Source organism: Anoplolepis gracilipes, chromosome 16 (assembly GCF_047496725.1).
Source record: "Anoplolepis gracilipes chromosome 16, ASM4749672v1, whole genome shotgun sequence".
NCBI classification, from domain to species: Eukaryota; Metazoa; Arthropoda; class Insecta; order Hymenoptera; family Formicidae; genus Anoplolepis; species Anoplolepis gracilipes.
The window spans coordinates 5373946-5400100 of record NC_132985.1 but is presented as its reverse complement, the minus strand read 5'-3'; the positions used below and the strand labels follow the sequence as shown (position 1 = coordinate 5400100).

At 34.3% G+C, this 26155-nt stretch overlaps 3 protein-coding genes across 6 annotated transcripts in view; 1 reads left to right on the top strand and 2 right to left on the bottom strand.

Moving 5' to 3' along the window:
- Positions 1 to 15616, top strand: part of LOC140674478 (uncharacterized) — a 37790-nt gene extending 22174 nt beyond the window's left edge. For 2 of the 4 annotated variants that reach the window (XM_072908035.1, XM_072908036.1), the window contains 30 exons: positions 87 to 259; positions 322 to 424; positions 1624 to 1787; positions 1854 to 2075; positions 2152 to 2405; positions 2471 to 2631; positions 2704 to 2974; positions 3509 to 3754; positions 3838 to 3970; positions 6122 to 6290; positions 6358 to 6388; positions 6484 to 6619; positions 6694 to 6850; positions 7155 to 7283; positions 7376 to 7723; positions 8134 to 8299; positions 8378 to 8531; positions 8620 to 8746; positions 8857 to 9057; positions 9138 to 9307; positions 9396 to 10148; positions 10710 to 10872; positions 11571 to 11912; positions 12072 to 12369; positions 12451 to 12592; positions 12674 to 12873; positions 12972 to 13124; positions 13219 to 13342; positions 13715 to 14474; positions 14572 to 15616. In XM_072908035.1, coding sequence (XP_072764136.1) covers positions 87 to 259; positions 322 to 424; positions 1624 to 1787; positions 1854 to 2075; positions 2152 to 2405; positions 2471 to 2631; positions 2704 to 2974; positions 3509 to 3754; positions 3838 to 3970; positions 6122 to 6290; positions 6358 to 6388; positions 6484 to 6619; positions 6694 to 6850; positions 7155 to 7283; positions 7376 to 7723; positions 8134 to 8299; positions 8378 to 8531; positions 8620 to 8746; positions 8857 to 9057; positions 9138 to 9307; positions 9396 to 10148; positions 10710 to 10872; positions 11571 to 11912; positions 12072 to 12369; positions 12451 to 12592; positions 12674 to 12873; positions 12972 to 13124; positions 13219 to 13342; positions 13715 to 14474; positions 14572 to 14792 — 6671 coding nt within the window. In that variant the 3' untranslated portion in view covers positions 14793 to 15616. Of the gene's footprint in view, positions 1 to 86; positions 260 to 321; positions 425 to 1623; positions 1788 to 1853; positions 2076 to 2151; positions 2406 to 2470; positions 2632 to 2703; positions 2975 to 3508; positions 3755 to 3837; positions 3971 to 6121; positions 6291 to 6357; positions 6389 to 6483; positions 6620 to 6693; positions 6973 to 7154; positions 7284 to 7375; positions 7724 to 8133; positions 8300 to 8377; positions 8532 to 8619; positions 8747 to 8856; positions 9058 to 9137; positions 9308 to 9395; positions 10149 to 10709; positions 10873 to 11570; positions 11913 to 12071; positions 12370 to 12450; positions 12593 to 12673; positions 12874 to 12971; positions 13125 to 13218; positions 13343 to 13714; positions 14475 to 14571 lie in introns of those variants that run through there. The other 2 variants (XM_072908037.1, XR_012048229.1) reach the window with 2 other exon arrangements.
- Positions 3509 to 18479, bottom strand: LOC140674482 (esterase E4-like). The gene is made up of 9 exons (XM_072908045.1): positions 18193 to 18479; positions 17628 to 17925; positions 17263 to 17448; positions 16968 to 17167; positions 16660 to 16816; positions 16198 to 16521; positions 15958 to 16102; positions 15731 to 15877; positions 3509 to 6271 (listed from the first exon to the last, which is right to left on the bottom strand). Coding segments are annotated over exons 1-9 (1593 nt in total). The 5' UTR covers positions 18328 to 18479; the 3' UTR covers positions 3509 to 6270.
- Positions 18480 to 19022: 543 nt separating this feature from the next.
- Positions 19023 to 25925, bottom strand: LOC140674484 (uncharacterized). Its single transcript, XM_072908047.1, has 21 exons — positions 25786 to 25925; positions 25561 to 25712; positions 25277 to 25365; positions 24872 to 24945; positions 24687 to 24769; positions 24412 to 24625; positions 23910 to 24305; positions 23653 to 23839; positions 23386 to 23571; positions 23095 to 23234; positions 22881 to 22982; positions 22554 to 22671; positions 22212 to 22341; positions 21800 to 22031; positions 21411 to 21620; positions 21197 to 21308; positions 20896 to 21097; positions 20655 to 20791; positions 20194 to 20343; positions 19586 to 19801; positions 19023 to 19206 (listed from the first exon to the last, which is right to left on the bottom strand). The coding sequence occupies exons 1-21, from the start codon at positions 25908 to 25910 to the stop codon at positions 19045 to 19047; spliced, it is 3417 nt and encodes a 1138-aa protein (XP_072764148.1). The 5' UTR covers positions 25911 to 25925; the 3' UTR covers positions 19023 to 19044.
- Positions 25926 to 26155: the final 230 nt, after the last annotated feature.

Genomic DNA, 26155 nt, shown 5'->3' with positions numbered 1-26155 from the left:
GTATTTTTTTAACAGGACATCAGTATCGATTTGCATTTTCCTTTTTTTTTTTTTTTGTTCTCTGTCTATCTTTTTTTTCGTTTTAGTAATCTGGATGAAAGGATTAACGGACATCACGGACGGACCGAGATCGTACAAGGAGAGTATTGACGATTACGTGAGATTAACGTTGAAAAGAGCCGTACCTTCTGATGAAGGTACTTACTGCATTCTGGTTAAAAATAGATACGGTTGCGATAGAAGCTTCTTCTCTATCAAGGTGAGGATATTCGAATATATCTGGAACGGAGAAAATATAATCAGTAATATATTTGCAAACAGGTGAAGCAACGCGCTAGGTCGTTGACCCCATCGCCAGATTGGAATTCCGTTACCGAGCGCGACGCAGCCGAGGAACACGATGACGACATGTCATATGTGAGAAGTAAGTGACTTTGCGATTATTTTATTATATTAGCTAAAAATATTATATTATATTAACTAAAAAATGAAATAAATCGTGAGATTTTATAATATTATCTACATTTAAAGTTTAAATTTAAGACAAAGTCGTAACAATAGATCCTAACTTAATGTCGTAACAATAAATCCTAACTGTATTAATATCAAATATTATTGTATAATCCAATTAAAATTAGAATGGCAAACAAGTTTGCACCAACTGCAGGATATAGTTAGCTTTTAATGGCCGGACGCCAGTTCTGACGCCTGGACTAACATAAACGGTAGCGCGAGTTGACGTCAATATTTAGCTTGATTATTCATCTGAGCTGTTGTGCAAGCCTGATGAACCCCTTAAACAAACGTAAACTGATCTTTGAAGCGAGTGACAAGTAGTATTCTGAAATGTAAGATCTTAATTGAATTAAAAATCGATATATTCGCGAAATGTTATAAGATAGCACTCATAAAGCGCGTAAAATAAATGCGATAGTACATCCAAGTTTCTTTCGTTCGAAAAGTATCTTTCGAGAGAGTCGAGTTATTTTAGTTTGTCATCCTTATTCATCTCCCACCCAACACCTCGCGGATTCCACAAATTCAAAATTCAGTCGTCGTCGAAACGCGATTCATTTCGTATATCTCTATTTTTCGAAACCCTGAGTTTTCTCAGGATATACTTTGCGCTAAAAAATATCTCGCGAGGTGAAAAAAATAATTGTTTTATTTCGTCAATATTTCCCTTCATAAATGCTATCACCGCGAGTTTATCTAAATTTTTATATTTTTTGTATTATTATATAATATATTAAACAAATCTCTCGCTTTTGTTCTTTATTTAATATCAAATACATTTAATTATATACACGTTATAAAATATATCGTGCAAGGGAATAAAATATAATTTACCATGAAGCCACATGATCATGGGATATTTGTCAACGATGAAAACGATACTATTACTATCTCGCGTTTGAGACGTTCCTGGACCAATAAGAACTGTTTGATTGTTGACTTTTTGGAATATCTGTATGGACATCGAGGTTAGCTTAAAAAAGAATGAGAATTGCTTACACATTTTTTTTCAGAAATACAATATTTCATATTATTTAAAAATGACGTTTAATTAAATATTTAATTAATATATTATATTTTATATGATTTTATTGTGATTCTTATCAGACGTACCTGGTCCGATCAGTAGCGAGCCCGTCGCTGTTGATGGTGGAAAGAATTGGTTATCGTTGACTTGGGGTAAAGCAGAGAGAAGAGGACCTGCGCCGGTGATCTCTTATAAAGTCGACGCTTGGCTTCTGGGCAGTGACGGAGGCGCACGATGGGTAGAGGTGAGATAAATAATACTTCAAGCGTACAATAACAATGAATTATTCTAATTTTCCAATATAATCCAGCTGGGAATCACGCCGATCAACGCGTTCGACGCGTTCAATTTGCGACCTGGTGGAGAGTACAAGTTCCGGGTGACGCCCCGAAATCGTTATGGATGGGGCGAACCGGTTACCATGACAAATTCAGTATTAGTGAGCGAATGTACCGATCTTCCGGAATTCACGAAAATCTTGCCGGGTCAATTAAAGGCTCTCGAGGGAACGTCGATAAAATTGGAATGCGAGGTGAATTCACAATAAATCAAAATTTAACAACAATTATTTAACTTGTTTTACACATACCTGTTCGAATGTCTTTCAGATTCGCGGTGATTCCAAGATGGATATACGATGGTACCGTGAAACAACGGAGATAGATCCGCGTGGTGATTCAAGATTCGCGATACATTACGATGGTCCCAAATGTTTCTTAACAATCGCGAATATCACAGAGGATGATTCCGGCAGATACGTTTGCGAAGCGAGCAACAAGATCGGTAAAGTGTCCTCCTTCGCTAGAGTTCTTGTAGTTAATGATCCAAGAATCATCGAGGCCGATGCAAAACTGAGAACAAAGTAAGTAGATATATTATCGTGAGAATGACACTGCCAGTGATAATATTATACAATTTCATTAAAAGTTTGAGCATGGAACCGCAAGATAAACCGCCGCAATTTACCATGAGAATACGAGATAGGCGAGTGCAGACGACTTATCCGGTAAGACTTACCTGTCAAGTTATCGGACATCCCATTCCAGAGATCACGTGGTACAAGAATGAAGCAAAAATCTCTCAAGACGGTGATTATCCCGACATATCCGATCTATGAAAATATCGATTCTCCAAAAAATTGAACAAAAATTTTTCTCTAGATCGTCACATCTTCTGGAATGACGACTCGAACTTCCATACTCTGGAAATAATCCATTCCACCCTCGACGATTCTGGATGTTATATGGTGACTGCAAGAAATGTCAACGGCTCAATATCTTGTCGATGTACCCTGGTAGTTGATAAGGGAATTCGCGCTTACGTTGCTCCAGAATTTCTTCGCGGTCTTGACGCGGCTTACACAATCCGTTCTGGCGAGGAGCTACGAATGTCGGCACAACTCGAGGCTTATCCGAGTGTTGGTGTCGTCTGGTAAGCAATAATTATGATTAAAGCCAAGATACACGTAATGTACTATAAATCATGTTAGCACGAGCAATCGTTGGCGCCTTGAAACATCAAAATTTAATATCGAAAATAAATCTGCGTGGGACTACTAAATCGCGTAAATCAGCAACTCAGCCACTGAGAGACGCAACTAAATTGAATAATTCGGTCATATTAAAGTAATTTTAACTAACCTTCGATTATTTAATCGACGCGATTAAGTCAACTCGTAAAAAAAATTAGCGCTATAATCAAATTTCTAATCTTGTAAATTATTCCTATTCTTAATTCAATCTTTCTGTCTAAAATAACAATTAATAATTCTATTCGTACAAAATAATATTAATAAAATACAGGTTTTGTTTGAGAAGCCAATCGTCGATTAAATTAATTGGAATTTAATTACTTTTATAGCGATATCTTTCATCAATATGCGCTTTAATTTTCTCTCTTTCGCATATTTAAGATAATTAAAAAAAAAAATACAATCTTAATTCCCTTATTTTGCATTTCGCGTAGGCATTGCGATGGTATTCGACTACGACCCAATAGAAGAGCCTTAATGACGTTAAGCCACGACGGTACCGTCAATTTCTCTCTAGCTAACGTCACTGCGCGAGATGCCGGAGTTTACAGCTGTACCGCGACAAATGCAGTTGGTCACACAGAGACATCCACCAGGGTGTCTGTCATCGCGGATGCAATTCCGGATCAATTGTCCATTGATGGATCATCCAATGTTATGAGTGCATCTCCGGATATACCGTAAGTATATACTGATCGTCTCGAAGACAAAGAAAACGCGCAGCTGTATAAATAATATATATAATCGCTCCTTTTTCCCTTAGATATTCCAAAGAGCCACTTTTCGTCACGAAACCATTATCAACCGAAGCAGTTGAAGGCAATACGGTCGTTATACTCTGCGAAGTCGTCGGAGATCCTAAACCTGAAGTAATATGGCTGCGCGATTTTCTGAAGGTAAACAAGATTTTTCAAATTCGTTGTATTTAATATATCCTATTTTTATAAATACAAGTTTGATAATAATCGACGAATAAATCGAAAAGCATAAAGAATTTTAATATATCTTTTAATTAATTAAATTATGAGCGATTGTACATCGAAAGGAATATTATGCAAACGATGAAGTGACGTGTATCTAATGCAGCGTGTTATATGAGTCAAGATAGTAAAAAAATGATTATATAACAAAGCGTATCATGCCCATAAAAGCAGACAATGTGCCGTATGCACCGAGAAAATGGCATTGACATTGAATAGTTCCATAAATGGTAACAACGTGCGTTGCACGTTACATTAAATTTTTTAATACGAACGAAAGAATAAGACACATGGGAAAAGAATTTACACTGTCAATCGATGACACATTGATAATTCGAAATAGAAACTGATGTATTTTCTCGACCGAAAAAAACATCCGCATTACTCCGGAATATCTGTATAATTACAAAATATATGCAGTATCCTCTCCCCCCCCCCCCTTCCCTTTTGTAGTCGGCTTTCTTCGTCGATGGATCAGCACTGTAACGTAGCGGCAAAACAGTCGTGTCGCGTAACTTTAACGAACGGACAGCCGCTGAACTTTTAATCAGCTGTACGATACATCCTCGCGCTATGTATTTTATGTGTATGACACGTAAATTATTATTTTTATTATATATTTGATTGTTTTGTAAGATATTCAAAATTTCTGACAACCAACAAACAGGCATTTATAATTAATCTAAACAATATTTGCTCCGAAGAATTAAATTCAACTCCATGTGGAATACGGCAGTGTAAGTGTAACATTTAAATAATTGTTTATTAGAAAGAGAAGTAAAATCACATATAATTTTATAAAATTAAATTCACGGGTAGATTTAAAATAAAACATTAAATAAATTAAATTAAAATAAATAATTAAATATATTTGTGTTAAAATTCTTGTGTTGGAAACTTGATCACGCAAATTTATTGTTTTCTTAAGATTATATATGCATAAATTATTGCAAATGTAATTTGCATTTAATTAAATAATATAGATCAAATAAGCTTAAAATAATTATGAAATTTTGTAAGAAAGATAAAAAATTGATTCTTCCAGTAAACTAGAAAATTAAATTTAAATTTTGCTGTATACAAATAATTTTTTTTTAAATATAAATATGTATGTATATAATTATTTACATATTTATATTTAAATGACGTTGCTGAAAGTTCTTGCAACTGTCTGCAACTGACTATTTATGCCGCTTGTCTTTCGCAATCGGGAAGTATCCTCCGCATAAATTGAAACGTAGGCGAGCCATAATACGACAGGTGCAAGATATATGTGTCTCGGAGGGTTCATTATGTCACGATTTCAATCCAAGGGTGAAAAATTGTGCGGCTTTCCGCTTGTCTAGACTAGCTATTAATGGGAATCGAGATCTTTAAATTCATGAGGGACAAGAGTGTGTTACGAGAAACGGTAATATACTCATTTGTACCCGCGTAATACGAACAACCAGGAGATCGGACTGCAACGATCTGTTCGACTTTCGCTCCCTATATGGGCTAGAACCATGACGAAGACATCTCTCACCTCTCTTTTTTCGCTCTTCCAGCATCGTACCGCACGCTGAGTTTTAACCCCGTCTCGTAGTCTTGCGTAAGAAACTAACATCCAAAGTCTGACAAATACCACGAGAATACGATTTGAGAGAACCACGAGACGTCAAATTACACGCAATGTGTCACGCTCGAAGAAACCGTAAATGTCATCCCGCGAGTCAATACATCTTCGTCGTTTATCATGATTTTCGTTTAACGCTGACGTAGCCAAATCGCGTCAATTTGACGTCAACATTAATATCGTTATTTAATAAAGTTGTTTTAAATCATTCCTTTTTACTCGCTCTCTAAACGATGTGATATCGCCCTAGTAGTTGAGTTATGCATGTTATTGTCGTCAGCGATAAAACTCACGTGTGAAGTAAGCGAGAACGGAGAGCGCATCGATAAGAAGTAGTATAAACATTCGTGATACATGGCATTCCAGCCCGGTTGAATCTACAAGTATTTGAGCTACTTGCAATCTAAAATTCTTGAATATTCATATTCATTATGCGTTGTCCTGTTTCGCAGCCTGATTATTACAAGGACGCGCCTCACTTCCGGCTGATGGGTGCAGGACCACAATATCGGTTGGAAATACCTTATGCCAAACTCGATTTCACTGGAACGTATTCTGTGATTGCCCGCAACTGCCATGGGGAAGCCAAAGCTGTAATTTCCCTGCAAATTTATGCCAAAGGTGAGACGTGAATAGGAAATTTTATTTTACATCGCGCGAATTCATCAATCAACAACAATCTTTTCAGGTCAAGGCAAAGAGGAGCAAAAATCTCACGGGTGAGTTATTCACATATATAGTCACATATATATAGTCACATGTAGATATTTATACTATTTGTATCTTATCATTAATGAAACATTAAACTCTGTAGAAAAGTGATGACCCTGCCGATTATAAAAAGGGAACTGCGAGATCTCAGATGTTGCGACGGCGACGCTATCTCTCTGGAATGTAAAGTTTACGCGACGCCGGAACCGCCGTTGATTCGCTGGGAACGAGGAGGCAAAGTAATAAGAAAATGTCTTAATTAATGTTACTCTTGGCTGATAAACATTGTAATGTAAAAAATATCTTTCGTTAGATTATAAATATGATGGGTGATTTCGCCGCCGAGTTCGATGGTGAAACGGCACGATTAAGTATTCAGCACGTCTATCCCGAGGATGAGGGAGAGTACACATGTGTGGCTTACAACGACCTTGGAAAAGCGTACACATCGGCGTGTCTAGTTGTGGATGGTAATAATCCTCGAGACTGCTTTACAAAAGCGTACCGAATAAAGACGCAATGCAAATCGTGACCATCTCTTTGAATTGACTTTGTTATGCTAATACGCGGTCACATTCAAAGATTACATAACGTAAGCATGACTAATAAACGCAAGTTAATCACAATTTTTTCCATCTTCGTGCGACGTTATGGTCATGTATTACACATCAACGTACACACACACACACACACACGCACACACGCACATAGATACAATTCAGAACTTACAATCTCAAATATTCGTAAATATCCCAACTGATATCTGTGTTACAGTGCCCGAGGGAAAGGAAAATATACTGAATCAAAGATTAACGAGGCCAGTAGGTCTGCTGTCAGCAGGATCGACACCGAGATCGACACCGCGATCAACGCCAATCAGAAGCTTGTCACCGGCGGTTTCACGTAAGATAAAAAAGCCCGAAAAAACCATAAACATAAAACGATAACGTGGAAGAGATAATCGAACGAGCGAATTACATTTATATTGCTTTCAGACGGACGCGAGTTCAGATCACCGCAAGTTCTGCCACGAGGCGGCACGTCCTCGAAGCGACCCAAGGTTTGCCCGCCGAAATTTTACGCGGTGCCTCACAATCGTCTGGTCCAGGAAGGCGAGACTGTGCGTTTCCAGTGCGCGGTGATCGGTCATCCTGCGCCCTGGATAAGATGGGACAAGAACGGTAGGATCGTAACACCGAGCACGAGGATCTCCATCAAGGAACGAGACGACGTCAAGATTCTCGAGATTGTCGACGTAATGCGGGAGGACGCCGGTCTTTATAGAGTGACAGCGGAGAACGATTTTGGCCGGATCGAGGCCAGCGCTCGTCTGGAAGTAATAAGTACGTATGAAAACATATATCTTGGGCAGAGGAAGAAAATACATTTCTTTTCATATACATATGTATCATACTTTTTTCTTCTTGTAATATTATTTCAATTATTAATAAAATAAAATAAAATAATTAATAATATTATATAAAAATAAGTTAAATTAATTATACTAATGAGATAAAGGAATTCTTTTATTTTAATTTATTACTATATTAATTTAAAAGATCGATATAAATCGACAAGCCGAACCATCAGAGAGGATAAAAAATTAAAATTATTATATAATTTTAATTATATAATAATTTTATATAATATTATACAATAATTAATAATATTATATAAAAATAAGTTAAATTAATTATAATAATAAGATAAAAGAATTATTTTATTTTAATTTATTATTATATTAATTTAAAAGATCGATATGAATCGACAAGTCGAACTATCAGAACTAGAAGTGCCTCACCTAGGACTTATCCTTCGTTTGATCGGAGCCTCCTGTCAACTACTAGCAGAATAAGTGAACGATTACAACTGGAATGCCGCATAAGAGGAACACCGAGTGTGACGCCGACGTGGTACAGGTAAAAATATATCATGGAGATTTTATCGCGCGATATATAACACAGATTTGCAATAAAATATTTTTAAATTTTATGTAGAAACAGACGACCGTTGGAACGATCTGCTAGAATAAAGAGACATTTCGATGGCACGACGGCCAGAATCGAAATATCGAAAGTAAAGGCGAGTGACGCGGGTGAATATACTTGCGTAGCGACCAATGTCCTTGGATCAACGAGAAGTAGTTGTCAGGTGAATGAACGCTCATTATAAGCTAATAATTTGTCATTAATTCCCTTGAGATCCTTCGTTACATTATTTCGTCAATTTATCTTCAAAGGTAACCGTATTAGATCCACGCGATTCGTCTATCGCGGACAAGGACGTCCCGCGATTTCTACGATCGTTACCGGAAGAGTCGATTGTCATGGAAAATCATTGTCATGAATTTCAGACAGCAATCACAGGTAGAATTTATGTTTAAATTTATTTAAAAAATTTTTGCTTAGTTGAGCTTTCGAGAAAAATAATAAAATATAATCTACGCAATAATATATTATTTACTTTTGTCTCTCAGGTACACCTCCTTTCACAATCACTTGGTCCAAGGACGGTCGCGAATTGCCTGACAACGATTATTATAGACACGTTATATACGAAGACGGCGGAGTTGCTCTTAGATTATCCGAGGTTCGCCCGCAAGATGCCGGTGAATACACCTGCGTTGTACGAAACGATTTCGGTGTTGCGTCCTGCAATAGTCTTTTTGCTGTTCAAGGTTAGATCTGTTTTTACCTTTAATATTGTTATTAGATCTCTTATTTAAAGCGCGCTTTATCTCTCAATGTTTTCAAACAGACTACAAAGACCTTCCCAAATTGGCATTACAATTTACAAAAACTCCGCTATCAGTAATCGCTGTTAAAGGTGCTACCGCTTGTTTCTGTGCCCGAACGCAGTGTGAAAGAACCATGGAACTTATTTGGACGATTAACAGGAAAGACGCTAGAGAAAATGTAAAGTGTAAAGTACGTAAAATAAAACATATAGCTACGTCATTAAATAAACATTATTTAAATATTGTTTTGCCGTTAATTATTATTTATATGTTTAAAGATCGAAAAAGATGGCAACGTCAGTATCTTAAGAATACGCGACATATCATCGCGCGATACAGGAGAGATTCGATGCACAGCCTCCGTGAATGGAAAAGGTCCATCCATCAGTTGCGTTGCCCAGCTGCGATTGCAACGTTCGCTAAATGATTCTACCGACAATAACTTTTCGTCGGTTTCTGTAATGACTGAAAATATTCAATCTCGTGCACAGGCTAAGCTATCGCTGAACATTGATGATACAGGCATGCCGGAAAAAATCACGGAGCTATCGTCATTGAAATATCGACGCGAGGAGTCCCCGATGCGAACCAGATCATCTTCGTTTCCTCGACGAACCGTATCTTACACCAAAAATGTTTCTCCTTTACCAGCAAGAAAACGCATTCCTAGCAATGCGTTAACTGATATTCGGAAATCACGATTTGAAAATGATTTGTCACGACCAAAAATAACAAAGAAGAATTTAGATAGTAACGTAGAATTTTCAAACGATCAAAAATTATCATCCTCGAGCGAGATAAACAAGACGGATATTTCGATAAAGTTATTATCACCAAAGAAAACGGAACAATTTCACCGGGATACTAATGCCGTATCAAACGAAGAGTGTGCGGAATCGCTCCTGAAAGAGTTGATGAAACCTACGATAATAAAAGATCCAGCTGACGTCATCGTATTTAGAGGAAACAGCGCAGTACTCAGAGTAACCTATCAAGGACGTCCTGAACCGACGGTCAAGTGGCTTCGAGTGGTAGGTTTGCTTTCCTCTGTAATTTATCGATTAGTATCGTGTTAGAAATGTTCTAATAATATAACGACTGTAATTCCAATTCTCGCGCGAGCAAATTTTCTTTATGAAAGAGGCAACTGTTCCTTCACAATAGGTGCTCTGTTTCGCGATTATAATACAAATTACATCAGCGCGAGATCACAGAGTACAGTAATCTAAACGAGATTCTATCGATCTTTAAGACTCTACACGATGCAAAGATAATTTTCCTATAAAAATTAATATTCAGTTATTCAAGATGATCGTTTGCTTATCTTTAACCGCGAGAAATATGTTGAAACACAATTTCTTACTATAATATATATAAAATTCCCACCAAAATGTGACAGATGTGTGTAAACTTCTGGTAAGCCAATCAAGATATATACATTTCTCAGTCGTATCATTATTTGCTATATAACCACGTACGCAGCTGACGTCAATCAATTTTATTTCTGTATTACATGAATTCTTAAGTATATATATTTTTTTATATCTTTAATATATTTGATGTATAGTGAAGTATTTTTATTTTAATTTAAGAATCGCGAACTGCAGCCAGATGAGATGATAAAGATAATCAGTAGGGACGGTACGTCTTGCCTGACATTAGACGATGTGACATATGACCACGCTGGAAAATACGAAGTCTCAGTGGAAAATTCACTGGGCAAAGAACGAAGATTTTTCAGTTTAGCTGTGGAAGGTACGTATGTGTCATTCGTTTGTATATTCCTTCACGCGACTTATACTCGAAAATTTATAACACGTTATTAGACCGTGACTCAGCGCCGCTCGATTCGACCTTGACTTAATTAAATTTAATTACGCGGAGAGCATCAGTGTCGGTGATCGGCGACAAGACGAATTCAGTTTGAAGCGTTTTTTCCAAAACGACATAACGCATGTTCCACGCGTCCGTAATTTAGAACGAGACATCGTTCCACTATTCCACGTGCGTAAATTCGTGTTGCACGGTCCAGTTCCTTTCCTCGCGTACAAGGCAGACAGCAGTCTCACGTGACACATCGCGCAGTAATTCCTCCTTCCCGCGCTTCCTCCTCCATCAACATTCCACCTCCACTTCCTCTTTCTTCAAGACCGCGTTATGTCTAACATGAGTCTGTTGGTGAGAAGACGCGTGTGCCACGAGAGAGAAGTAATATACGCGATGCGCTATACGCATCTAACGACATAACATAATGACACGCAGATTTATTTCAAAACGCACGCAATCGCGCTCTGAGTGCTTTTTTTCTGACCATTCGTATAGTTATAAAATTTGAATTAATCGCGCGTTAATGATACAGCAGTGTATAATAATAAGCATAAATATATTATTTATTCACCGATTTTCTACGAGAATGAAAATGTGTTGAAAATGAGATTTTGGTTTCCATTCAGGTCCACCCGAGCCAATCACGGATAAACCTAGTGTGAATCTTAGCACCGACCAAGCTACGATCGTCTGGAGATCGCCACCTTACGACGGAGGTCGCACAGTAATCGGATATACCGTGGAAGCAAAACACGCCGGTGAAAGCACGTGGACGGTAATTGCCGAGTCTTGTCATTCGCTGAGTCATACGGTATCGTCAGCTAAAACAAATTTTGTAACACCGGGTGAGAGTTATTGTTTTCGCGTACGAGCTGGAAATATTCACGGACTTAGCGATCCTAGCATGGAATCTGATCCCGTCAGAATCCCGAAGGAAGGGGAAACAATGTTGCAAGAGGAAGAAGAAGGTGATAATCTATTCTTAAAGACACGATTTCCCAATATATTATATATATATATATATATACATATATATATATTTTTTCATTTTTCTTAATTTAAAAATTATTTTAAGAACTGGGTAATAAAAAAATTAATTATCTGATAATTGCCGTTTTATTTTTTAGACGAATTCGAGCCGAACTTCGCAGCTCGTATAGTAGTACCGGAAGAAGGAAGATTTTTCAACGAAAGATACGACGTTCTTGAAGAATTAGGGAAGGGCCGATATGGTATAGTTAAAAAAGTTATCGAGCAACCAACGGGCATGACTTTCGCTGCTAAATTCGTCAAAACAATCAAAGCGAAAGATCGCGAACAAGTACGTGAAGAAATCAAAGTTATGAACACATTAAGACACCCTAAACTTCTATTACTGGCTGCTGCTTACGAAAATCCTCGTGAAATCATATTGATCACGGAATAGTAAGTATCCGATATCAATCACTAGATCTCAATTATTTGTATATTAAATTTCAATAATATTCTAATTTTTTTTTACTTCAGTATTTCAGGTGGAGAACTATTCGAGAGGGTGGTGGCCGACGATTTTACTTTAACCGAGAGAGACAGTATTCTTTTCATGCGACAAATTTGTCAAGGTGTCGAATATATGCATCAGAACAAAATCGTACATCTGGATTTAAAAGTATGTTTCTCATGGATGAGAATAGAATATTAATTTGTGATATACACGAGCTAAACAGACTGACTTGTTTTTACCTTACAGCCCGAAAATATTATGTGTCGTACGCGTACTTCTCATCAAATTAAACTCATCGATTTTGGATTGGCTCAGACTTTAAAATCCGACACGCCGATCAGAGTGCTTTTTGGCACACCGGAATTTATTCCACCGGAAATCATAAGTTACGAACCTATCGGCACCGAATCGGATATGTGGAGCGTCGGTGTAATTTGTTATGTCCTGTAAGTGCTAAACAATTATGTGTTTTAATCAGAAAAATAAAAAATTATCTATACAATAATATATCAAAATAATTGTGCGCGATTGTTGTTATACGTAGACTCACCGGTTTGTCGCCATTTATGGGAGATAACGATGCCGAGACTTTTGCTAACATCACACGGGCGGATTATGATTTAGAAGACGAAGCTTTCGATGCCATATCGAATAACGCCAAGGATTTCATTAGCGGATTACTTATCAAACGAAAAGAGTATATGCATCTTTAATTTTTTTTCGTATTTTAAAAAAATATTTAACTGTTTTAAAGATAAATTTAAATAATCCTCTCTCTATTTTTTTCATAGATTACGCATGTCAGCCACACAGTGTTTAGAACATCCATGGATAGCGCAACACGTTGCGACAATGAGCAGAGTAGCTTTGCCGACTGAAAAATTAAAGAAGTTCATTATTCGAAGAAAATGGCAGGTATGGATCGGTAGACTTTTCTGAAAATTAAAATTATAATTATTCGTTTTGTACAGTTTCTAACATTAAAAAGTGACAAGTAAAAACGTAACACAAATATACAATCAATATTTCCTTTGCAAAACAAGGAATATCCAGGATAGCATTTCTTTGAATATTAAAAAGTAATACAAATTTAACTGATACTTAATTGCAATATAATTGTTTTCACCTTGATTTTTCTTTATCTTTAGAATTCATTAACCGAATAACATCAATCAGTATCTAATAGCATAGCTTTCTTGCAGTTTGAAATTGTTTTTTTTTTTTTAAATAATCTCAGCATGCATTTAAACCTCGAGTGTGCACGCGTTGCGCCATTTATTTCAACAGAAAACCGGAAATGCCATTCGCGCACTGGGAAGAATGGCAATTCTTTCGGCACATAATAGACGTAGTTCCATATCAACGACAGAGTCGTCACCTACGCTCGAACAACAATTCGAGATGCAATATTCGGATGATAGAGTTAAATCGATCAGCACTGCTGTCGATGAAAATACGGAACGTGTCGTGACAGACGCGAATGAAAATTCTGCCGAGACAGAATCATGGACAAGGCCCACGTATGTAACGGAAGTAAATACCGAGATACAAAAGACACCGACGAAGGAAGAGAGTAGCTTGAACAGTCTTTCAGATCAGGTCGAAGAAAGAACTGAATTACGTATCGAATTAATTCCAAAAGTACGAGACGTCACGACGCGTCTGAAAATTTCAGCGTCGAAAGAGAGCGAAAAAAGTGACAAAGAGGTGATGGAAAAATCTTTCCAAATCGACACCCTTCCGAAATCACAAATATCACGCAGGGTATTTCGTGGCGATTCACGTGATTCCGGAATAGGTGATTGCGGTTCGAACCAGGCGACGTCTTCGTTACAAATAGATGAATTAGAAATAGAGTCCACTATCGTAGAAGAAGATCATGAGACTCACAATCGAGAAAGTAAAGGAATATTGAGGAAGGAAGGAAATCGACAAGACGAAAAAACCCCTCCTCTTCACGATACCGGAAGTACTGCGGGTAACGACAAGGTAGCTACAAAGAGTGACGTGACTAAAGCTTCGTGTGAAACTAATCCTGTGCGAAAAGGTGTGTGTAAGCGCGATTAAATATCTTTGCTCATAATATCGATAATCATTTGTCACGTATGATGAAATAACGTTATTAAAATTTTACAATTTCGCAGTTGCCGACGAAAATACGAACGCAAGGATAAGCGGACGTAACCGCGATAGATTCCTTCCAACCGGAAGTGTAAGCCGCACGGCCAAGATATTCGAAAGAGAGAGTGAAACATCGAAGACAGACAATTCACAAGTTCCACAACGCGTGTATCCTACCGCTTTGGTCACGGGAAAGCCGCACAACGAAAGAATACAAAAAGCTTTTGCGTTCTGGAACAAATAAAGATATCTGAAAATGCGAATATAAAAAATCAAAATATATAGAACTTCGTATCATTTTCAAGCGATATAGAAGTGCATCGTTTACGAGAAATCACGAATATATAGAAGTATATTGTTCTTTACGCACATGTATGTAAAGTAGTGATGTACAATCTGTTGAATATATACCTGTTGAAGATATAATCTTGCTCGCTCCTAACATTCAAAAATAAATCGTTTCATCAATTGTATCAATATAAATCGTACTGATGTTAAAGAAATAGGCACTTGTTAGAACGATTGATCATTTTCATAAAAAAGCTTATATAAGGAAACAATTTATTACTTTAATTGTCTCGGAGTTTGAGAAAAAATCCAGCTTTCAGGATCTGCAATTTGTTTATTTAAACAAAAATTAAGATTCTTGTATTGCATTAAAAATACATTTCAATTTTAAAAGTAATTTTGAAACATCAGTGCTATATTGATATGTATTGATATATATTTATATGCACACAATTGACTTTTATTAAATATAGCGTATCTTATATAGTACATATATAAAACATTTTTAAGAAATACATATGTACATAATTGAATACACAATATTTCTTGATGATTGATATATCTGGTACAATATTTCCCCAATAAAATATTATACTTATGCTGAGACGCATAAGTACTTTATTAAATCAAAAATTATTATTTTTGCGAACATATCCCTGCAGTTGTATTACAAAGATGAGACGGACAACGTCTGTGTATTATTATTATAAGTTATTTACATAGAAAAATAAAGGATATATCTATGTATTCAAATTATATTAATAAATATATTAATAAATATATTCGAATTATATTAATGAATACTACTGTACACATATCAAGATATTTCAAACGTAAATTAAGTATATGATAATATTTTTTAATCTATAACTGTTAAAGTCTCAATCAACTTACTAGTATTTGCATTTTTGTAATATGTTATCATTATCAGTAAATGTTAAAAGTTGAAGAGTATCGCCGATATCCAAGTAATTAAATCTATCAGTTGTTACCGGTAGCCAAATAGTAGTTATATACTCATCAACAGCAGGTGTAGGATTTCTACAAGATGAGAAAGTATTTTTATTTTGTAAAATACAATTTCTTCAACAAATGATTTATGAGGATATTTAGACACTTACCCTGTCTTTGCAAAATTGGTCCATATTGTAGTAAGAATTTCTAACACTTCTCGATCCTTTGTACCTATCGCCGGCGGTTTAGGATCATTGACTTTACAGGATAACTGGTAAAAAAGATATGTCAGATCATCAGAGTGAGAAGCTCCTAAAATGTCAATTACATAAAAATTATATGTTATTAAATAGACAGCAGAAATTCAAACTTGGCCGATTTAAAAGTTTCACAAATTGTACAATTACCAATCATAGGCAAATTATCCGACATAAGTTTCGTGGATGTCATTTCATTACCGACGTAGGAAAAATTATAGTAATAGATCGGTGCCTGCTTCTTTTTCTTTTGATCATTCACAAAATTCTTAGCAGGAATACAAAAATACAAGTCACTCAAACATTGTATAAAAGATGGAATACTCTCTTTAGTAATTGGCTTATTATGAAAATAATGTTCTTTAACTTGCTCTGCCAATTGCGTTATCTTTTTCGAGTCTTGCAAGTTTGTTGCCCTTTGTATTAAAAGCTCTATAATCGCATACTTTTTCTCTAAATTTTTTTTACTGGCATCTGTGAGCAGAGATAAATAATTAATATAAGAGAAACAAATAAGTCACCACATGTATGTAATTTTATACATAATATGCGATGTATGTGTCTGCTTCAGTATATATAAAGTTACCAAATTCGGTAATCTTTCTTTGATACCTATAAGAAACATGATGTATTCATGAGAAGTACAACCAATTATCATTGGTATATCATTGGCGTCATCGAGTAATTGAGATACAGGGCATGGCAGAAAAGGTCTCTTTGATTTTTCATCGACCGTAGGTCCAAACGGAATATTTGTAATGCTCGCTTCCTGCAACACATTTTAAAGTATTCAGCACAATAGTATGATCAATTTATTATAAGATTATATTTAAGATATAAATAAATCCTCCTACATTAAATAATATCTATCAAATTATTTCAACGTTTAGAAATAAAAATATATGAATAGAATAATGTACCTCCAGAGAGACAACTTCAAATTGCGTATTAATGATCGCAGCAGCAGGTATCGTTTGAAGAAACTCAACAACTTCCTTGGGATCCTTAGAATCGTTACCAAATATTGACGCGAGCTTGAAAGCACTGGCTTCTGTATTTTTTTTGACTGCCCAAATACTTGTAGCTACACCACTCTGAAGAATAGCCTTGTGAAAGAGATCTGCAGATACGAATAAATTAATATTTTATTTTCAATAGAATAAATAGTTCATAGTTCGTCTTAGTCATTATTGTTAATATTAAGAGCGTTTTTACTTTTAGATAACGGTGATAGCATCAATAAATGTGTGGATGCACTGCCTGAACTAGAACCAAAAACAGTGATGTTGTTCGGATCTCCGCCAAAAGTCTCGATATTTTCCTTGACCCATCTCAATGCGGCAACTTGATCCTTCAAGCCTTGATTTCCGCTTGCCACTTCATGACCAATATTTAAAAAACCTGAAAGAGAGGACTTTACAACGTGCATATATGAAATACAGCGAACAGTATACATGACTTAGCGTTTTAGTGTTTTTGCGTTTAGAGTTTTGTTGTCCACCTTGAGACATAAAGACGCAATAAGAAATCTTCGAACGTCTTAAAACAAGAAATGTACTATTGAGATTATAAAATCTTACCTAAAGCACCGAGTCTGTAATTTATAGACACTAGAATGACATCTTTTGCCATGAGATAATCGGGCCGTTTGCTAATATCATTGCCATTACCCATAACAAAAGCTCCACCATGAATCCAAACCATGACTGGATTCCCTGTCGTCTTGTAAATATTGTTTGGTACATAAACGTTAAGATAAAGGCAATCTTCGTCGCCAATTATCGTTTCAATCGGCGATTGTTTCAATTGTATACTAATATCACCGGCATTTTTGGAAGCGTCTCGGATACCTTCCCAGGAAGCTGGAGGTTCGGGATCCTTCGGGATTAAAAACAATAATAACATACGACTCTATTAAGAATGAGATGATTCTATACATGTCACAATAACGTTATATTGAGATAATTAAAATTGAGTAATTAAATAATTAAAAAAAGATATATATATATATATATATATATATATATATATATATATATATATATAGAGAGAGAGAGAGAGAGAGAGAGAGAGAGAAACATGATATAAGAAATGAACAAATGATTATAATTTTGTGATTTGACAAATTTATAGATTATAGATTACCTTAAATCTCAACTTGCCTACTGGCGGAGCAGCAAAAGGTATGCCTTTAAAAGCGAGATAACGAGAACCGAGGACATTATCTTCGAAGACTCCTTGTAATTTTCCTTGCTTTACAGTCACGATCGGTTTTTCCATGATGGAACTTGTATATGAATACTTCGTACCGTCTATCACTCGTATATTGCTGAGTATGATAAATACCGTTATCGAACTAACGTTATATATATTTTCAATGCTATTATTGAGATAATGATAAGCAATATTATGTTATATGTATACATATGTATACATATGTACATAGCTCTTATATAAAACTCTATTTAATAGCCTATACAAAACAAAATATACACAACAAAAGAAGGTCAGAAGTCATAACAATTGAATTTTTAATCTTCCATTAACCAAGTCAGTTATTAACATAACTGACGTTTCAAAAGTTTTATGCTAATTCAATTAAATCACAAAGATTTTTATCTTTCTGCCCTGTTACTTAATATATGAGGTCATTTTGCATTTTAGATCCCATGTTCTAAAGATAAGAAATTTACTATTTGTATTATCGCAAAACTACGATATCGCTTCTACGTGTATCGTGTATAACACTTTGTTTAAATTTAATGAATCTAATCAATAACTTTAAAACTAAATTTTTTGTCACATCTTATACATTGCAGTAATTCAATCATTTGATATTTAATACACATTATATCTTAAAAAATTATTATTTAAAAAAATGTAATCTTTTTACATATGTGTGAAAAAAAGTATTCTCCCATTTTCTTATAAAAAATAATATATGTATTTATTACTAAACATTTGTTACATTGCACAATCAATATTCGCACTTTTTTTTTAAATATAATGTAACGTATTTTTGTTTTGATTTGTAATATTGTTGCCTACTTTGATAGGATTTAATGATTTATGTAGTGACTTGCACTGGTTTGTCGACATAGATAACAGTTCAGCTACTTTTTGAGTGTTTTGCTTTTCTTCTGAAGATGATTTCTTAATCTATATCATAAAATATAATAATAATCTATGTTATAATAATCTGTCATAATAATCTGTCATAATAATTTATGTCATAATATTATAAAATATATAATCAGTAATTGATAACAGTCTGAAAAAGAAAAATATAAAGACGAAAATTAAATAATTTCTAACAAACTGATTTTAATTATTTTTTAAATTATTAATCATGTTTACTCTTTAATCATTAATTCAATCTTATACTTATAAAACGTACACTCTTTTATATCATTATTATTTTAAATTTTAAACAATCAGAATATATCTGTACATGAAAATCAAAGATAAAAATTTAATAAATTCTTTTCTATTATATTTTTAAAGTACATGCAAATCAAGACAATTAATCAGTACTAACTTCATCAAATTTTCTTCTAACTTTATATCCTCTATACGTAGCTTGTATCACCGTAGCCGCTTCTTCTTCGGATTTGGCCGAATCCGTACGATACTCACCATATTTTAATTTTTTCGTAAATTTTTGTGGTTTTTTTGCGAATAATGTTGCATTTTCCCACTGCTTGCGACTATAAAGATTCGAAACATTCTTCTCCTGTCGATCTTCATATTTGGCCTTATCAGTGAATAAAAAAATTAAAATCACAGTAATTTAGAAACAAATAATCGTGAAGCGTAAGCAATGATAAAGCAGTTTTAATCGTACGTCAACTATTATCACTCGCTTTCAAGTGACAAATAATATTTATATAATAGTGTGAACTTTTGTACTCCTATACATGTTACGTACAATATATCAAGTATGTCAGAGTGTGTTGCATGATTTCACTTTTGTTGCAACAATATTTTAACAAGTAAAACATGTAAAACATTGAATATAATAAAAAAAACATTGAAAATATATCTTGATCAAAATTTTTTAAACTGTTTTTCCATAATCTTCGTTCATTAATCTCTAATTTCTCATATTTCTTTTATTTTTAGAATACCAAACAAAAATACTCATACCATCGAAATCTCGTGCTGATGATGTTTGTACATATATTTTTCATTCTTTAAGAAATTTAAAGATTTTTCTGGCGATTCACCTGCTCCGTGATATCTTGAATTCTGAACGAAAGGTATACTATTTCTATTTCCATCACATTGCGTTTTATTCTGTGTGTAAAGATATAACATTATTTCTATAATAATAAAAATATCTAATTATAGATAAATCGTCGTACTTGTGTGATAATATATGCTTAAGATCTATATTTAATATCTGAGAATCTTAATAAAAATCCTTTTATAAAAATATAGATAAACAGATCATTATGATTATAATAATCGATTTATATATGTAATATAAAATCGATATATTGATACATACAATATACTAAATGATCAATTATTAACGATTTCAAATATGAGATGTATAAAAACATGAATTTCTAATTTCTCAATCAAATCGTCATATTAAGATTTACCGTTCTTATATTATTATTTCTGCCCATATTATTGAAACATTCCGTCAAGATTTCGGGTGGGATCATTATGCCTGATGAAGTTGCGACTTTTGGCGCGTACTTTTTCGGTGTTCTAATCTGTGTTGCACTATATTGTTCTAAAACGAAGCGTGAGAATTGCCGATTTTGATCGCAAATATTAAATGGTATCAATTTAATATCGGTATTAATTTTCCGATTACATATTTGTATTGATTTGTACCTAAAGGATGTGATTCTACACAACAATGGTTTTGATTGCAGTCCACGCGTGTTCTTTCCGGCGATGACGATAAGCAATCTTTAGGAGGAGAATTGGGAGGAGTGGGTATTATTGTTTGTACCTTCCGTGTTTTCAGCTCCGAAATGTTTGTTTTTTGATATTCTTCGAGATACAAGAGAAATTCACGATACGTAACATAATTCTAAAGCGAGAAATATATTAATAAAAATATAGAAGTCATTTTCTTATATTTTACACGTAGCTTATAATTTGCTTGTTCAATTAATAAAACACAAATTACTTTGTCTTGTCCTGCCCAATTGCGATTAATCGGTTCGCTGAGCCCAAGTAAATCAATCCAATGGTAGTAATCTTCCGTTTGATTACCATACCAATATTTTATAATAACAAACCTGCAGAATTTGATATTAATTATAATATGTTTATACTTTTAATTTATACACCTTTCATATAAATTATTTTGTAGCTTTTATAATTATAAATAGAATTCGTACGCGAGCCCATCGTCCACCATTTTTTGCACTTCAGGATAGGCCATCAATTCCATAAATTCTGGATTTTCAGGATTTCTTTTGACATCTACCAGTTGCCACGGAGCTATAAGTCCAAATCTAACACATTTGAGTACTTCCAACATATGTTGTTTTCTTTCGTTCCAATCGTGCATCAACCATCTCACGGCAGACATTAAAACTTCTATTTCGCTAATGCAAAAGACGATTGGAAATTATAAACTTATTACTACATAAAACTTTCTTTCAATTTATTAATATTTTTCTTTAATAAATAAAAGAAATTTTAAATATCAACAGTCTTTTAATGATTAAACTATATAATTTTTTTATATATTTAAGGCTAATATATTCTTCTGATATTTTTATACCTATTAACGCAAATGTAATTGGATTTCAATAATAAACATAATTCATCCACTGACAGTTCCAAGAAATCTTTTGTGCTAACGAGCATCAAGAAAAATTTCATAATTCTTGGCACCATCAACTCCATTACCGCGGTGTTCCCGATCTTTTTTGCTTCCAAATATAACAAGAAGGCAGTATCCTCGGAGAAGAGCTCATCATTATCAATAAATGCCCAGCATTGTTCTTCTAACTCTTCATAAAATATAATACTTACATTTTTAGCATAAATACCGAGTCCGTGTTGTGTATTATATTTTTTTATATTTTTTGTTTATATATATTTAATCGAATTTTTTTAATATTATATATTGCCTCTACTTTAAAAAGAGACTTATCATTTTACATGCTTAATGAAAGAAATAATTAATATACCTTTAATGCCAAGATACTGCGCGGCCATGAAGATTTCCAAGATATTATCCCTCCGTAACAACTGATAACTTTCACTGATTGGACTTATCATCCAATCATAAATAATTGAGAAAGCCTTGGAAGTCACGCTCTACATATTTTATATAAATAAACAATCGCATTTTAATTTATCTTAAGAGTTGATAATATTATTTCCTACTCTCTCTTATATAAAACCATGTTTGTATTATAAATGTTCTCAAATTCGGAATAGCCATTTTTTTCTTACATTTCAGAAATACATTTTGAAAGTGCTTATTTTATTTAATATAATCAAATAAAATTGAAATAAAATTATCTTACACCAGATAAGTTAATATCCTTGTAATTTTTATCATCAAAAAATATGCTGTAACTTTGCAGAACAAGAAGATGACAGTGAAACTCATCATGATCAATTCGGACAATGCAGTCGGCATTTCTTGACAGAACAAATAAAACAAGTATTTACTTTAATAAATTAACATTGTGTTGAAAATCTTAAGATTACAATCTAAAAATGTAACTATACAAGTTAAATGTTTTCTTTGCTAAATAAAATCAAAATAATTTTCTTTAATATTTGACATCTGCAATACAATAAATACGAAAAATTTTGCAAAAATTTCATCATTTAAGATTTTTTCTTACTTGTAGTTCGTAATACGTCTAGCTAATTCCTGATACAAATCGGTTTTTTCTGGAAGAATTATATTGTCCCAATTGATCGGTTGCTCATTCGTAAATCCTAGCCTGCTCAAAATAAAGAGTTTAAAATAAAAAAATAAATATTATTCAAATAAAATTGCTAAAAGTACTGCATGTCTCTTAAAGATTTACAACTAATAAATTTAAGAAAACTAACGAGGCGAGTGGTACTTCGTTCATTGAAGGCAATTCATGAGACGTTGGTTGTACAGATTCCATTTTTAATGAATTAAATTTCGCACTTGGCTGCGTTCGTGATCTGTATCTTGCTTCGATATAAGGTAATTTTTTCTGAGCCTATTACACGGCCAAACAATATTTAAATAATGTGACAAAAATTATTGTGAAAAAACGACATACATCATTAAACTAATCCTTTTTTTATACGATATAAAGTTGAAAAATCATAGTGTTTTAAATAATTATAAATTAAAAAAAAAAATTCTACCTGCAACTGATCAATCGTTGATGGCGTGACGCCAGGCGGAAGATCGATATATCTCGTCCGATTCGAGAAACCGGAAACAAATGTGCCAGCGTCGTCAGCGGATCGATTAAGCTCGGCCTTAACGTTAACTTTCGTGTGCCGTGGATCGGCAACTAAAACGCTAAATTTCTTCGACTCGAAAACAACCTAAAGCGACTATGCTACGTTTGCCTCGAGGCCGATATTTTTGAAAAAACATTTTGTTGTAACATCTGCTGGATCTCTCACCTGATTCGGATCGATCTTAAGATTACCGCTTGGTGTAGCTTGAAAGGGGAACACGCGACTCGCCTCGTTAATCTCGTTCACGCTGATGAACGTAGAATTAACGTTAATTTCTTCAGGATACGTTTGTTGCATCGGAAAATCTACATTCGAGCAAGGTAATGATTGATTTTTGCTGTCTTCCATTTGTCTGCAAAGTTATAATTACATTATCAGTTGCACTATTATTTATCCGAGTGTCTATCTGGGATATTATTTACTTTAGACGATGATCCATAAGTTGCGGAGCAGCAGTTTCAGCCGACGAGCATTGTTTCTTCCAAAGTTTCTCCTCTTTTATGCACTTCTGTGACCTTTGATTAGTTGCGTTTTCGTTGGTGTGATAAGTAATATCTCTGTCTTGCAACTCGACAGAATCTGTACTAGGCTCGACTATACACTTCGATTTGTTATCTATTTTTATCTGCCTTTTAGATCCAGTCCAGTGACGACACTGTAGCGGGGACACAATTCGTTCGACTCGATTCGCGTGATAAATGTTTACATTCAAAGAGTGCTGTTGTCTCGATGCACGACGGTATCTTCTGGAAGCAGTTCTTCGTCGACGTAGAGGATATCTCGGGGACAGACTCTCCGGAGTTTCTACGATCTTTGTCCTTTTTAAAGATATTCTTCGCATAAAGATATCTTTCTCTTTTAATAATTTCGCATAATAATTTTTTACAATTTCTATTGCACTCCAAGATCTACTCACTCACTCACTTGTCAGGTGATGCGAGATTTGCTACTTCCGATCGCGATACGCGTGGTGTTTCTATCACTGTTGTTTGATCTGATTTCGAAAGTTGCACGAGAGTCTTTGAAGAGGACGACGGAGGAGTGCTGGATCTTCCGTGATACAACACGACAACGCTGTTTTTACTATTGCCAGCTCGCGGTTGATCGAACGTTGCTGATCGATTTGCTTTAGAATCGACTGGAAAAAGGTCCAACTTGAATCAATTTACAAAAATTCTAACTTCATCGTAATAACTTACTCTTCTTGCTATTTTGTCGAATAACCCTTACAATCCGTGGCGTGCTATTTTCCTTTCTGTTGTCAGCACAGTACATTAGGCGCCTTAAACGAGATTTGTGCCACAATTTTAACGTGATCATGAATGAGCTTCATATTACGTATGATTCGTACCACGTATAATTTTCAATATCTTAAATTAATTACCAAAATTTTTCGTTGGATTTACAATCAAAATTTTCACCCTCGCTCGAATGGTTTTCTTCGAAAGTTACTTGCGGCTAAAAAATATTCGACAGAGTACTAGAGACAAAATTTGCGCTCTAGAACTTTTTTATAAAATAAAAAATATTAGAATTTTATAAAAAATTTAAATACTATTTAAATTATATTCTTATTTCGAAAAAAAGAATATTATATACGAAATAATCAAATAAGTAAAATAATTTTGTAATAACTATGTAATTAAAAATTTAAATTAAATAATAATCGTGCGTGTGTGCAAATGTGACTGTTTACATAACATTAAAATATTTTTGCTTTTTTTAATACAAAACAATTTGAATTTAAAGTATTGTTAAATTGACAAATGTATTTTATTTTTTATTTTACCTCATGTTTTTTCACACGAAGGTGCGATACGGAAGCTCCAATATTTGAAATACGTTGCGACGTAGCAACCTGGTCGGCCTCTCTAGTAACTAAAACGTGTCTCCACGAAGTGACACGTGTGTAAAAAACGGGTCGTAGCAAACGAAAAAAAATTTTTAATTTTTTTCAAAATCATTCTACGACAAATCCGTCTGACATTTCCGTTATACGAAATACATAAACTTCTAATCACAATATATTTCAGACTCGCGTATTTAAATTTTATTCACACTTACATCACTTACGTAATTTTGCTTCAATGATTTGTCTATTAACAACCGGTTGTTTATAGCAATACGATGATCTCGACGACGATTCGAGAAGATTTAATCGATCGTTGTCTTCGTTCTTTGCTGCTCGACACGCAAATCGCAAACTATGACAAGACTCTCTCACTCTTTAAACATATAAGATTACAGCTTTTAGCTTCTAGATTTCTTAAGATATATAAAGGAATTATCAAATGTTACTTTGGATTTAGTAGATCAAGTTCGGATGAGAAACACGATTCGTCTTCAGCGGTCGCAGAAGTATCGAACTGCCTCTGTGAATCCGAAAGTTTCGAATAAAAAATGAAAATAGATAATATATACATTCTCTTTTTGTAAAGAAAACTAAAAAATCTATTGATTTATCAAGCTAAGTTTTTTTGCACTATACTTTTACGTCATAACGTGCGAGGCCTCTTCGCATGATACGTGTCACGTTTAAAGAATAACTCGCAGGATTGGCATAATAACGACGATACACTTCTTTCTCGCGCTTCCGTCACGTGGAATAAAAGGCGGTAAAAATATATATCATATAAATAGATGCTGTGTTTGACGTTTAAAACCAACG

Excerpts from the sequence above, each read along its gene's own strand:
- LOC140674482 (XM_072908045.1), bottom strand. The coding sequence starts at position 18,327 with ATGGAAAAACCGATCGTGACTGTAAAGCAAGGAAAATTACAAGGAGTC. Across the intron at positions 17,449-17,627 it reads TTACAGACTCGGTGCTTTAG|GTTTTTTAAATATTGGTCAT; the intron begins GTAAGATTTTAT and ends CCTCTCTTTCAG. Across the intron at positions 16,103-16,197 it reads GGATAATTTGCCTATGATTG|GAGCTTCTCACTCTGATGAT; the intron begins GTAATTGTACAA and ends TTGACATTTTAG.
- LOC140674484 (XM_072908047.1), bottom strand. The coding sequence starts at position 25,910 with ATGTATATATTATCTATTTTCATTTTTTATTCGAAACTTTCGGATTCA. Across the intron at positions 22,672-22,880 it reads AGACGTATTACGAACTACAA|AAATGCCGACTGCATTGTCC; the intron begins GTAAGAAAAAAT and ends TGTTCTGTCAAG. Across the intron at positions 19,802-20,193 it reads ATCAGCACGAGATTTCGATG|GCCAAATATGAAGATCGACA; the intron begins GTATGAGTATTT and ends TTCACTGATAAG.